The following is a 14513-nucleotide window of genomic DNA, read 5'->3' on the forward strand; positions in this document are numbered from 1 at the left end:
TGCTAGAGAGACAGCGTCACCAAGAACAAATGCCCAGAGCACTCACGTGGCTAACGGGGCTCAAAAGATGCCAAAGTGGCTGCCACTGGGAGATGATTAAAAATCTAACATTAAACCAAGCTGTACTTAGAGCAGACCTGTTTTCAAGCAGCTTTTCATCAGGGGATTATATTTTCTTCTTGACTATTTCCTTAATGGCAAGAAAGGCTATATGTTGGAAGAACAAAGGAGACCCAAGGGCAAAGAGGAGAAGGTTCTCACCAAGGTGGGGGATGGCGTGGAGGGAGGGTGGAGGAAAATTAAACAGGCAGAAGAGAAGATGTGCCACCTTTTATTCCTACAGAATGCTCCAGTGCCACCCACCCCCACCTCCTCTCTCTGCCTTCTTCTCTGGGGGCACTAAAAGCAGCCCAGAGCTCATAAAAATTTAAACAGACTGATCAATATGGACAGAATGGTGAATTGTCCATCTGCAAATTACCAAGCCCTTCATGAATATTTAAGGAACTAAACTAGGAACTGGGGAGAAGAGAGAACCCAGGACTTTATTCTTCCCTCCGGAAAAAAAAAAAAAAAGACAACAGCATCTCTGTCATTTCTCGTCACCAGGATATAAAACCAGTCAAGTGAAACTAAAGAGGAACGATTCTCATGCAGCATCACTCCTTTTCCCAAATCAGCAAGCTGACGGCAAACCAAGGACACTCAAGATAAACATCTACCTGGCACAACTCAGAGACGCACTGGTCTTGCCAGACTTTCCTTCCTTTCTCAGAACCCACCGTGTTCCCAGGCCACCACGTCTTTGTACGGGCTGTTCCCTCCGAACAAAACGAGCCTCCCCTCACTTGTCCTCTTGCAAGGCAGGGCAGTCCAGGGACCCAGGGTGTGGAATTGGAGTCAGAATGACACCTTTCCCACTTAGCAACTGCATGAACTTGGGCAAGTTATCCCATCTTTCTGTGCCTCTGTTTCCTCCTCAATAAAGTGAGGGTAGTAATAGTACTAACTTTACTGGGTCACTGTGAGGATGCAGTGATGCACGTTACCACGTTTTACACAGTACTGGGCACGCCTGAAGGCACAGCAGAAATTCGCTATGGGAGTTTGCGTTGTGGCTCAGCAGTTAACGAACCTGACTAGTATCCATGAGGACAAGGGTTTGATCCTTGGCCTCGATCAGCGGGTTAGCGATCCGGCGTTGCCATGAGCTGTGGTATAGGTCGCAGGAGCGGCTCAGATCCCACATTGCTGTGGCTCTGGCATAGGCTGGCAGCTACAGCTCCGATTCGACCCCTAGCCTGGGAACCTCCATATGCCGTGGGTGCAGCCCTAAAAAGACAAAAAAAAATTAGCTGTGGTGATCAATGACATCTTCACATTGGGTCACACCTGACCAAATCCTCTGTCCTGTCTACCCTGAGCCCTGCAGAGCTGGCCCCTTCCTCAGCTCCAGCCATAGTCACTTAGTTCCCAGTACCTATTACGACATAGCTCAGCTGCCTATTGGTCTCTGCCATAGACTATGAGCTCCCGAAAGGCAAAACCTGTGTCTAAAGTTACCCTGATGTCGTCCTTGGCAACAGACAGACACACAGCATTCACTCAGCAGGTGGGAGCAGGGAGCAAGTGTGAAAAGAGAATGCCAGCACTGTGGCCATACCTTTGTGACGACACAGCACGCAGCCCAGATGTCCTCGGAGGACTGCTCGTGGTGGTTGAATTGAGGCTCCCACTGGTTGATTGGCTGATCTGCAAAAGCCACGAGGGTGCCCCTCTGGTCCACCAGAGCCGCCCGGACACTGCCTGTCCCCACGTCCACACCCACATAGTAGCTCCCTGGTTCCTGATCTCCACCGGGCTCTGCCATCCTTCCACCTGTGGGGATCAAGGGCAAAGCCAGGTGAAGACCAAGTGGGTCCTCAAAGATGAACACGAGACACTTTGAAGGTAGAAATCAAAGAGATGCAGCTGACATGCTGGTGGCTACTGATTACTTATTCATCCAACAAAGACTGAGTGCCATGGTGTGCTAAGAGGCTCTGAGCTAGGTGGTAGGTGAACAGAAAGATGTGGCTTCGGACATGGAGTTTCCGTTCCTGGAAGGGAGTCAGATGGTGAGCATTTGCAAACTGCATAATTATTCAAGCAAAGTCGTGATAGAGGGTTGCAGAACTGAGACTCTAGAGGCAATAGATATGCTTTATTCTCACAGAGTTTGAATCAAACCAACAACTGTGGCCATGGTACTAAAAACAAACCTCATCTACCCAGTCAACTATTCATTCAGAAAAACTACCTACTGAGCATTACTATGTGCCAGCAAGCACTGTAAAAAGTATAAACATCCTCTACTCCTCACTCTGACTCTACAAAGTCTTTTTTTTAATTCCAGTTTATTGAGCTATAATTGACACACACAGCATGGAATACATCCGAGGTGTAGAGCATAAAGATTTGACTTACAAACATAAGAAATGATTATCACAGTAAGTGTAGTGAGCAGCCATTATCTATTAGATATAAAAGTAAAGAAACAGAAATAAGAATTTTGTGTGATGAGAGTGCTTAGGATTAACTTGCTTAACAACTTTCATGTATTTAACATATGGCAGGGTTAAATTATGTTTACCATTTTGTACAATATTATACCCCTAGTACTTTTTTTTTTTGTCTTTTGTCTTTTTAGCGCCTCACCTGTGGCATATGGAGGTTCCCAGGCTAGAGGTCCAATCAGAGCTGTAGCTGCCAGCCTACGCCATAACCACAGCAATGCGGGATCCGAGCTGCTTCTGCGCCCCACACCACAGCTCACAGCAATGCCGGATCCTTAACCCACTGAGTGAGGCCAGGGATCAAACCCACATCCTCGTGGAAACTAGTTGGGTTCATTAACCACTGAGACACAATGGGACCTTCCCTAGAACTTCTTTATCTTGTAACTAGAAGTCTGTACCTTTAGAATATCTTCATCCAATTCCCCCTGGCCCCAGAGGTGAGTATATTTAAGTATCCATTTTACAGTGACAAAGACGAAACCCCAAGAGATACCTAACTTTTCTTAATGCCAGGTCCACAACCTTAAGAACAGGAAATACACATTATTACAATGATACACGTTATACTGATGGACAGACAGGTCTCTGAGAAGATAAGAGATTTAACTAGCACTGCTCAAGAGCAGCCTGGACTCAGAGGGCACCACCCCGCCCCCATCTGCATGCTCCCAAGTCTCCCTCCTTCCCTTTCCTTCTCAACAGCCTTGAGTACACGTTTGGAGAAGAGGCAGATAACCCGTGGTCGTGTCAGGAAGTGACTGAGAATTGGGAAGGAGCCTCAAGGGAGACAGGATCAGGAACATGTCAGACAATCTGTTTTCTTTGCAGATCCCCTGTGAGTTACAAGGAGATCTCACCAGAGAACACTCAGGAATTCCGTGGCCTTCACTGCTGCCCTGAGTCCCTTTGGTCAGATTAGCCCCCATGATAGAGACATCTCACAGAGGCTTTCATTTTCCAGACTGGCCTTTTAAAGAATAAGAAAAAGCCCCCAAGACACCCAGGCAGGTGGCCATGCTACAAGTTCCCGGGTAGGTGGTTTCAGTGCCCAGAGTCTAATTGCCACCATAGCAGCACTTGGCACTGTTCCATTCCAAAAGGCAATGTTTCCTGGGCAAAGTCACCCTAGGGGATCCTAAAACAAAGTCAGCCAGCAGATGTTCCATTACAGCTTCCTGGATGTCCACCCCAAAGTCAGCTTCACTAAGAGTGATGCCTTCTGACTTAATCACAAGGGTGTGTGTGTGTGTGTGTGTGTGTGTGTGTGTGTGTACGCACGCAGGCGCACGCCCCCCTTGGTTCACAGGCTGTTGGAGAGGCAGCTGTAGTAAGAACATGTGCTACACTCGTCTGAACTTCAGAGAAGAACCTCAGGCTCCAGCCTAAGCCTTTCTTTTCTTCTCACCCACAGGACCAGCAGCACCAGTTTTCAAACCATGCATTCCTTCATGCTTTCAACAGGGATACCCTTTCTTTAAGCCCTAACTCGAAGAAAATTGAAATAAAACAGATCAAAGCAGAACTGCTCTGTTTGAAGCAAAGGTCATCCCTGCCTGGCTCTCTACTCTCCTGTCCAGCAGTCGCTGGGCGGGGTCCTTCCTCAGGACTCGAGATGGCTGAGAACCACTGGCTGAGGCCCTGGGCCCAGCATCCCAGCCTACCAGGAGCTGTGCTCTGCCTGCAGTTCCAACCATGCCTCCCAGAGCATTCTCTTGGCCCATTCTCGCACCAAGCTCCAGACATTCCGAAGCCCCCCCAGGTTCCCAGGGGCTCTGCACTGCTACAGCACTGTCACCACTTCACACTTGCTCTTCCCTTCCTAATTCCTTCCTCTCTTGGGTGCCGGCTGACCATGGACTTAACTTTAAGATCCAGCTCAACCATCACCGGTTCAGGGAGACTTCTTCTTGCATCTTTACATCCCTGGGTGCCATGTGAATACTGTGTCCCTTGCTGTCTTTAAAAACTTAGCACTCTGGGAGTTCCCACTGTTGTGCAGTAGGTTAAGAACCTGACTTCAGGGGCTCAGGACACTGCAGAGGCCCAAGTTAGATCCCCGGCCAGCACACAGTGGATTAAAGGATCTGGCATTGCCATAGCTTCAGCAGAAGTCTCAACTGCAGCTTGGATTCAGTCCCTGGCCTGGGAACTTCCACATGCTGGGAGTGCAGCCATTAAAGAAAAAGAAAAAAAAAAAAAAGACCACCTGTGATTTTTTGGTTTTGTTTCTGCGCCTGTCTCCCTTACTGGTCTGAACTTGGAAAAAAAAAAAAAAAAAGGAACTGGCCAATTTCTGTATCCCCAGCTCCTACGGTGTCTGGTACATAATTGGTTTTCAATAGATTTTTGCTGAATGAACACCTAAATCAGTGACTTAATAGAAAACAAGGATGAACAGGTTCATGCTTTAACAGTTTGAATTCCTAAGTTTGTACTTATCTGCACTAGTGTTTCGCCTTGATTCTAATTTCTGCACGCTTTACTCATCCAATTAACAAATACTTATTGGATGCTGACAATCACATTTTATTAATTCTAAGACACTCATTTTTTTCACTTAGCTTCTCTGAAATCAGTGAACCTTACAATCAATGGCATCTTACAATTAATTGGTAGCAGGTTTTCGTTGTAACATCAGAAATAATGAGGCCTTTTGCAATTAATGATGGATATTTGAAGAAATGTAGGACCAGTCACCCAGCTAAGAGCTGAGGATACAGTAAAGGACAAAACAGGACAGTGGCTTACATCTTCCTCGGTTTCTTTGCCTGCAGAGAGGCTAGCTGCTCTCCTCCCCTACTGACCACACACAGGCTCTTGCTGTACTGGGATGCCCTCTCTTAGCTCCCCACGGTCTCCCTGGGAAGGGCCCAGGGTGCTGCCCCTCAACACTGATCCTGGCAAGCCAACATCTCTCATTCCTGGCTACAACTTTCCAAGATTATTCTAGACACTGCAAGGAGAACCGGGTGGGGGTAGCGGCAGGGGGCGGGGGGGGGGGACATAGGGAATGAAGACTCTATACAAACACTCTGGCCCACACAGACCTGGCTGGCCATCATCCAGGCTTCTCTGGCCAGCTTCAGTGACAAGAGAGTCCCCCTGGGGGCTGGCCCAGCCCCTCAGGCCTGGCTCCTTCTTCAGTGTTGACTCTCTCGTGCCACCCACCACCCAGCCCACCCGATTTATTTCCAGTCAAACCCAAAGAGGCAGATTTCTTTTCTTTTTTTTTTTTTTTTTGGTCTTTGCTATTTCTTTGGGCTGCTCCCGAGGCATATGGAGGTTCCCAGGCTAGGGGTTGAATCGGAGCTGTAGCCACTGGCCTACGCCAGAGCCACAGCAACGTGGGATCCGAGCCGCATCTGCAACCTACACCACAGCTCACGGCAACGCCGGATCGTTAACCCACTGAGCAAGGGCAGGGACCGAACCCGCAACCTCATGGTTCCTAGTCGGATTCGTTAACCACTGCGCCACGATGGGGACTCCAAAGAGGCAGATTTCTACTCTGCAGCTGACCCAGGGCTTACTCCAGCTCTGGGTTGTGGACCCATCACTTGGCTAAACAGGAAAGCGTCCACTCTTCGGAAGAACCCCACCCCCTCCCTGGATAGAGAGTAGAGCTTTGCCAGTAGACAGTTAACCCCACTGCTGCTGGACCACAGATGAATCCCTGGTGCCAGCCCAGTTTCTGGCACAGAGCACGAACTCACCAAGTCTCTGGGACTCAGTGGATACCTTTATAACCTACCTTTAGGGAAATAATAAAAGGTACATATTTGCTGTGTATCCAATGCTCCACTAAGCACCTTGCTTACATTTCTAATCCACTTTTTATCCTGATACCAACCCTGGATGATAATTACCGTTACCATCCCCATCTTACTGATGCGGTAAATGAGTTCTAGACGGGTAAAGCAACTCGCTCCAATGTCATACAACTAGCGAGTCACAGAGGTGACAGCAATCTCATTCCCTCTGGTCCAGCATCCCTACCTGTCCTTAGAAAGCTCTACTGCCTGTTACCCTCCATTTTATTAAACGCCTATTTGCCAAGGGCTCTGCTAGGTGTCCCTGCCTACTTTGGCTACAACTGGCTAACTCAGGACACCTGCCACCTGTAGAGAGTGACCCACCCCCTACCTAGGCCAGGTGGCCTCTCCCTGGCCCCCTACCCATTTCTAGACCATACGACCAAGACATCCATTGGGAAGAGAATCAGACCCAGGGGATCAGGGTGTTACATTCTCCCTGCACCGTTCACACACAGCTCCCAGTTCATGTTTCTGTAAGAAAGAGATCCTAATTAAATAGTTCAGGTTCACCGTGTTTCCCATTACTATCGTTTTCAGTGATCTCTTTATGATTGTTTCCACACCTGGGCTCTGAAAGCAGGGAAGCAGAGAAGTTCAAACCCTCGGGCAGCTACCCTGAAACTTGACCCCGTGAGTTATAAAAACTCTGCCAGAGGATTTTCTGCAACTCAGGTTCTTTGTCGCTCCCTCTGTGCCCTTTGTTCCTGGGTCATAAGTCCTCACTGCTGTGTCCTAGACGCCAAACTGTGTTCCAGTTCCTCTTGGCCTCAAAAAATAAAGTAACTGCAACATGGAAAACATTATTCCTTTTTCTGTTTTTTTTTTTTTTTTAAAGGATTAGGATCCTTGTGCATGTCTGGTGCTTTCATACATTTGTTCATCTCTTCCGACTGAAATTCAGTCAAGCTGGTAAACCTATCAGCATTTTATACCTCAGACGGATGGGGGAATTTGCCCCAAGTGACACAAAGAGTAAACAATAGCAGCACCTGGACTTGAACCCTGGCCTCTTAAGGCACGTTTACGGCTCTTTCCACACACCAACTTAAAAATGAAAACAGAATCCTTCAACCACTTCTTCAACAACAACAACAAAAGCAGCAACAATAGCATTTATTAAGCTACGCTCTGCCAGTCACCCGCCTGATTCTGTAATTTTCACTTCGTCCTCGTGACAACCCTGTGAGGTAGGCACTATGAGCCCATTTTCCAGGTAAGGGGATTGAGGTTCTCCGCAATAAAGCTATTTAAGGCCACAGAGCACAAAATCAGAGAAGCTAGGGCTCCAGGCTAGGACAGTGGGGCTCCGGAGCCTGATTTATGAGTGGTGATGGTCAGAAGGTTGGTCCCAGCTCATTCATTTCAGGTGGAGATCAATTCTCTAAAAGGAAAAACAACTGATGGGGATCTGGGGAGGCAGGTCAGACCGAGAAAGAAGGACATGGACTGGGGAGGCCAAGAGAAAGAAAAGCTACAGAGAGAAATTCAAGCGGCCTGCACACATGTCCAGAGCCTTACCTAACTTCTCAGTCGACTGAAGGCTCCGAAGGGCAGAAATACAGCCTCCCGGCCAAGTCCCCAGCACGGACTGGACTGGTTTTTAGCCCCTGTTCATGATCAAAAGACTGCTCTTGTGATAAATATTTATGTGGTTCATTAAATGATAGCCTGTCCAAATATTATTAGAAATGTGCCACAGGAAACCACAGGCTTCACGGCTGAGTCTTCAACAAATGTGCAAGCTGATCAGAGGAAGCGTGAGAAAAGGGAAGAGGATCCCAGAGAGGCAGGTCTCTGCAAAACTATTCACGGGATCCTAAGGAGAGATCCTGCTGCAGAGACAGCACTGAAAACCAATCTCCGGGGGCTGTTCTGTTATATTCTCCTCCTCTTTTCCTCGAAATGACCAAATAGCAATAACATTGTTTCCTAAGCCTATAACCCTCCCAAGTGAATGAGCTTACCTGCAGTCCTATTTCTTAAAGAGCCACTCCTCCAGGACTGTCGGGACAGCGTCTCGGGGATCTGGGAGGAAGCTCAATATCCTCTCTCTGCTTTGATCTCTGGCTTTGGCTGGGAACCCAGGTACACGCGTCCCACACAATTCATTTACTTAGTTATACTGCAATCAGGGGGTTGGGAAGTTTGGGAAGAAAAAGATAAAGCAATGGGTATGCTGGTCCACTTCAGTCTCCTTAACAACAAGAATTAAATACCACTTTAAACAACTCCCACATGTTGTAAGATGGAAAGAAAGTTTGGGAAGGGAAGGAAGGAGATAATCTGGCAATAACCTGGTTCTCCATTGGCTTTTCCAAAAAATACACATTGGAGGAAAAGTACAGGTACTTGACAGGTACTTCTCTTAAAGTTAAAGGCTGTCTCCTGAGGCTACAGTCTCATAGTATTTGAACAATTAACCAAGATTACATAGCCAGAGTTGCCTGATGTATGGTAATGCTCGGTACACGGCAGCAATTATTAGGATTATTAATATGTGCCAACCCTCCCTTCCAATACCAAATCACCTGGGGACATCCTCAATTATTTAATAGGGTGCATTGTCTATACCTAGGTATTCTCACCATACCTAACAGCTCAAATTCCAGGAAACAAAGCAAATGGTAAATGTTTTCTCTGTGCCAAGATGCTAGGAATCAGAAGTTGAAAAACACATAATTTCTGACTTTAAAGAGTTGACAATTTAACGTAAGAGTCTGAAATACATAATTTGATTTTAGAGGGTTCACAATTTAATGTAAGCAAAACCAAGTGGTGATCCTTCCAGTGATGCCATGTTTACGTACTTCAAGCTCAACCTCACGCTCATGGTGACATTGCATATGGCAGTAAAGCGGCTTCATGTTCCACCAGAATCCTAGCCATACTCTCAGGGCCAAGCGTCTTATTCCAACTCCACCTTACTCCACAGAATACAGAGATGATAGTTGGTAAAAAAAAAAAAGGGGGGGGGGCAGTAAGAGTTTATTATCCAACTACTGGACCAGAAGCTGGTATTTTTTCAGGATGTTTAGGATCTTTGTGCTTGGGACTGAGCCCATCTTTTGTGTGTGTGTCTTTTTTTGTCTTTTTAGGGCTGCACCCTCAGCATATGGAGGTTCCCAGGCTAGGGGTCTAATCAGAGCTGTAGCTGCCAGCCTACACCACAGCCACAGCAACACCAGATCTGAGCCGCGTCTGTGACCTACACAGCTCACGGCAATGCCAGATCCTTAACCCACTGAGTGAGGCCAGGGATTGAACCGGCAACCTCATGGTTCCTGGTCGGATTCGTTTCTGCTATGCCACGATGGGAACTCCTGAACTGAGCCCATCTTTAAAGACAAATATGAGGTGACTGGAGGAGAGGTATGGTTATGAAATCAGAAAGTAGAAAGGTTGTCTGTCCTTTTAAATTCAAAGTTGGAGTCCAACAAGCAGAAAAGAAAGGCAAAACTCCCCAAATCCTCATGCCAGCCTCACAATGTGGCAGCCACAAGGATCAAAACCAAGCTGGTCCTGGATGGTGGCCCAAACCCACCACTCTCCAAAAGCCAGGCAATGGCACGACAGCTGACACAAAGAAAACAAAAAACCCAACCATGTTTAGGCCAAATGCATGGTATAGATCCTAAGGAAATCATGGCTGGAAAATCTGACGCATCAAATGACATCCCCAAACTCCACAAACAAACAGTGCCTGGCAGCAGATTAAACTCGGCATCTCCCATGTCCTCTTCTAGAGAACCTCACTCACTCTCCCTTCTCCTCAGCCCTTGGGATCCAAGAAAGCAGCTCCTTGTTAAAATGCCTCCCAAGCGCTTTAGAATGCCCTCCCAAGCTATTCTCTTTGCAGAGTAAGGGAGAGGGGAACCCACACTTATGACACGAATCCTTCTCCCCTGTACAGGTGAGGACACTGAAAATCCAGAGAGGAGCAACATCCAGTGCATGATCACAAAGCCCGTAGCAGAGGGAGGCTATATTCCAATTGAGTTTTGTCTAAGCTGGAGCAGGACTCTTACCCACCCCTGAAATGACTGGGCGTCCCCCCCCAAGTTGTTCTCATCCTGGATATACTCCAAACACAATTCCAGTGTGTTCTCGCCTATGAAAACTTCTCACTCAACCATTAGAAAGGCCTCCTCCATGTTCTGATTAATGAAGACCACCTAGGTCACTGTAAATGCTACCGTGAGAAACACTAGGTATTAACTAAGGATGTCTGGTCTCCTACTTTCCTTCCACCTAGAGAGGCAGAGCCTGTGTAATGCAGCAGTAGGGGAATCACTGAGTTAGGAGGAAGGAGGGAAAGATCAATGCATAAAATAGTCAAATACCTTTTAACATAAAAAGGCTCTAGAAGTTTCCGTCATGGCTCAGTGGAAATGAATCTAACTAGCATCCATGAGGATGCAGGTTTGATCCCTGGCCTCACTAAGTGGATTAAGGATCTGGGCGTTGCCTTAAGCTGTGGTGTAGGTCACAGATGAGGCTTGGATCTGGCTTTGCTGTGGCTATGACGTAGGCCAGTGGCTATAGCTCCGATTCGACCCCTAGCCTGGATGCCATGGGTGTGTGTGCGGGGGATGTCTCTAAAACTGTCCCTGGCGACTTCTAGAAGCACTATCAGCAAGCCTCTCTTCTGGGTAAAGAAGTTCACTCCTTCCCAGAATAATCTTCCTCCTTGACCCTGAGCCCCACTTCCACAGGCACAGGTGTAGAGGGGAGAAGAAGGATGAAGTTTATCACAAACCCAGTTCACACCCTGAGTTCACTAAAAGTCAAAGCTTGAAACTCATGGCCTCTTAATTTCACGCTAGGACCCTGGAAGCAGAGAAACGGCAGAACAGGTACAGAGAGAGCCAGGGTTGGTGTCCTGATTCCAACACAAAGTTATAACAATTTAATGCCAACATGTCAGCTACAAAGCTATGGACTTAGCAGGGAAAAAGATAAGCAAACTTAGTGATGTATTATTAAGTGGACTCTTCTTTATAAGAATTCCTGACCTCTTTCAGAGTTGTGAGCAATTTAAATATATACGTATTTCTCCCCTGTCACTTGTGGGGTTTTTTTGGCTTTTTTTTTTTTTTTTTTTTTTTTTTTTTTGCTCTTTAGAGCCATATCCATGGCATATGGAGGTTCCCAGGCTAAGAGGTAGAATCATCGGAGCTACAGCTGCTGGCCTACACCACAGCTCACGGCAATGCTGGATCCCCCAACCCACTGAACAAGGCCAGGTGTTGAACCCATATCCTCATGAATCCTAGTCTGGTTCGTTTAACCACTGAGCCACAAAGGGAACTTCCCCCTCTGTCACTTTCTTCTCCAACAGTCTGCTGTTGATTTGTGGACATAATTAACTATAAAGTGATTTCCTACAGGACTGATCAGACCTTCAAAGCAATGTTGTTATCATTAGTACATTGGCCAAAATCCATGGCTTTTCCCAGAAAGTCACTCAGATTAAAACAACAGAAGAACCCACCAACCTTAATGACTGCTGTCAGATGTCAACAAATTCAGAAAGGGCTGAGGGCAGTATCAGGTAGAACAACAAAATCCACCCCCTGCACCAGCTTGCAAAACCCCTTCCTCAAAGACAAAGCCCAGCCAGAGGTTCGCTAAGGTCTCTGGCCTATTCCTGTGTTTACCTGTTTATGAAGAACGGCCAAGTGGCTTCGAGGCACCAAAGTGAAAGGCCTAATGAATGAGTTATTAGAGGATTAAACATTAGACTGGACCGTGTGCCCTTCCAGAAGCATGTCCTATTAAAATTACCAAGACCACAGTGCAAGTTCAAACACCATCGATGCTGCTTCTGCTCAAAGTAAAGCCCAAGTTCCTCACTGGGCCCACGAGGACCTGGAAGCTCTGGCTCCTGCCTGGACCTCTAACCTTACCCCCTACCTCCCCCCGATCAAATCCCCTAATACCCCAACCTTGCAAAGCTACTAGCAACCCCTCAAATGAAGGTTTGGCACCTTTGTTCAAACTGTCCTCCCCTCCTGTAACGCAAAAAATACAAACTTGCACTTCATAGAAAAAGATATACAATGCATACGTGTGAACCATTAGCCTCACAAATAATGGAGGGAAATGCAAATCAAAACATTAGATACACTCTTATACCTTAAAAAATGGGCAAAAATTGAAAATGTTCATTTTCGGCAAGAGTTTGGAGGAAACGGGCAGTTTCATAGGCTTTTAGAGGGCGAATAATTGGTTCAACATCCTTCAGAACAATTTGGCAACATTTGCCTTTTACTCAAGAGTTGAACTTCTAAGAATTTATCTTCTAAGAATTTGCAGATTGGCTCACCTAAAAGATATACACAAAAATGTCTACTTTAACTTTTTTTGTAAGAGCAAGAGCATATTCATAAGAACCTGGAAACAAATCAAATGTTTATTAGCAGGGGACTTGCTAAAATTGGTACAGAAGCAGCAATTAAAAACAATGAGAAGGAGCTAAAGCAAAATGCTAATTATGTGTTATCAAGTAAAAGAGCGAGTTCTTAGACAGAATGGCAGCATTTATATTAATTTTGTAAAGAGGAAAGGGCATCACTGGTTCTCAAACTGTGGTCTCCAGAAGAGCAGCATCAGGCATCACCAGGGAACATGTCAGAAATACAAATTCTCAGGCTCCAGCCCAGATCTACTGATTCAGAAACTCTGGAGGGCTTGGCTTGCAGCCTGTACCACCACAAACATTCCAGGCTACCCTGATGGATGCTAAGGTTTGAGAACCAGTGTACCATATGAAGACCTAACATACAAAACTTCAGGAAGAATATGCAAAAGCCTGCTTACTGCAGTAACATCTAGGGAAAAGATAGGCAGTGGAAGCTTGAAGGGCAATTTTTAACTTCCCTTCTCAATGCTGTTTGAAATTTTGCAAGAAGTAGCTGTGACGGTAATGATAAGAAAGATCTCCCTCATACTGAGCTGTCTGCTTTAATGACTTCCACCTTCTAGTCCTCATTTTTATCCCACAGGATCACCCAAACCACCTAATCTCTTTTAGGTGAGCTATCTCTTAGATGTTTTGAGATGATTCTCACACCCTTCTACTGGGTTTTCTTTCCTCTCTGCTAGCTACCTCTTGCTCCTATAACTGCTCCTCCTTGCCATAGCTTTTCCCAAAATAAAAACAGAGTAAGAAGGGAGAAGGGGCACTCGCTACAACTAGCAAGAAGGTTCTTCAGACACCCACATTTCCACATGACACTGTGTGGAGATGAGGGAAGCTGGGCTGAGCTCACACACATGGTGAGCACACAGTAGGTCTTCTCTATCCTCCCTGAGGACTCCCAGATGCATCACATGCTGGAGCAAATCAGTGGTCCATCCAGCCCCAAACCCAGTCTCTGACACTAAACATCAGAATAATGTATTCCGGATAAAAAAGAAAGGGAGCGGAGGTGCCTCCACAAGCACCTTTGATGATGGGCTTTGAGGTAGCCCTTTTCAAAGACCCTACTCTTCCCTTAATAAGCCCCTAGACATTAGTGTTACCTGTGTTCTACCAATACATATCTTCACATGAATCCCAGTGTTTCTCAAACTCACTTATATTCTGGGTCAACCCGCATCTTGGATCTACAGATTTCTCATGAGCATCTCCTCCCTTCCAGGCCGGGTACCAGTGTCTCAGAAGATGCCCTTGCTGATCCTCCCAACAACTTTGGAGGATCCACAACTCAGAGATGAGGTAACCAAGTTTCTGTGCATTTTTTTCACTTGCCCAATGTCACAGACTCAGCAAAACAAACAACCAAAAAAACCAGAGGGACTCCCATGTTCTTTCCACTATGTCACAGGATGATTCAAAACAGCCTAACAATAGCCACTTTCTTTTTTTTTTTTTATAATTTTTTTTTTTTTTCCCACTGTACAGCAAGGCGGTCAGGTTATCCTTACATGTATACATTACAATTACATTTTTTCCCCCACCCTTTCTTCTGTTGCAACATGAGTATCTAGACAAAGTTCTCAATGCTATTCAGCAGGATCTCCTTGTAAATCTATTCTAAGTTGTGTCTGATAAGCCCAAGCTCCCGATCCCTCCCACTCCCTCCCCCTCCCATCAGGCAGCCACAAGTCTCTTCTCCAAGTCCAATAGCCACTTTCT

At 46.4% G+C, this 14513-nt stretch overlaps 1 protein-coding gene across 12 annotated transcripts in view; it reads right to left on the minus strand.

Moving 5' to 3' along the window:
- FGGY (FGGY carbohydrate kinase domain containing) overlaps positions 1-14513 on the minus strand; it is a 456020-nt gene that overhangs the window by 432130 nt on the left and 9377 nt on the right. For 8 of the 12 annotated variants that reach the window (XM_047788880.1, XM_047788885.1, XM_047788882.1 and 5 more), the window contains exon 2: positions 1664-1878. In XM_047788880.1, coding sequence (XP_047644836.1) covers positions 1664-1870 — 207 coding nt within the window. In that variant the 5' untranslated portion in view covers positions 1871-1878. Of the gene's footprint in view, positions 1-1663; positions 1879-7891; positions 7981-8337; positions 8496-14513 lie in introns of those variants that run through there. The other 4 variants (XM_047788883.1, XM_047788875.1, XM_047788876.1 and 1 more) reach the window with 3 other exon arrangements.

Source organism: Phacochoerus africanus, chromosome 8 (genome assembly GCF_016906955.1).
Source record: "Phacochoerus africanus isolate WHEZ1 chromosome 8, ROS_Pafr_v1, whole genome shotgun sequence".
Classification (NCBI taxonomy): Eukaryota; Metazoa; Chordata; class Mammalia; order Artiodactyla; family Suidae; genus Phacochoerus; species Phacochoerus africanus.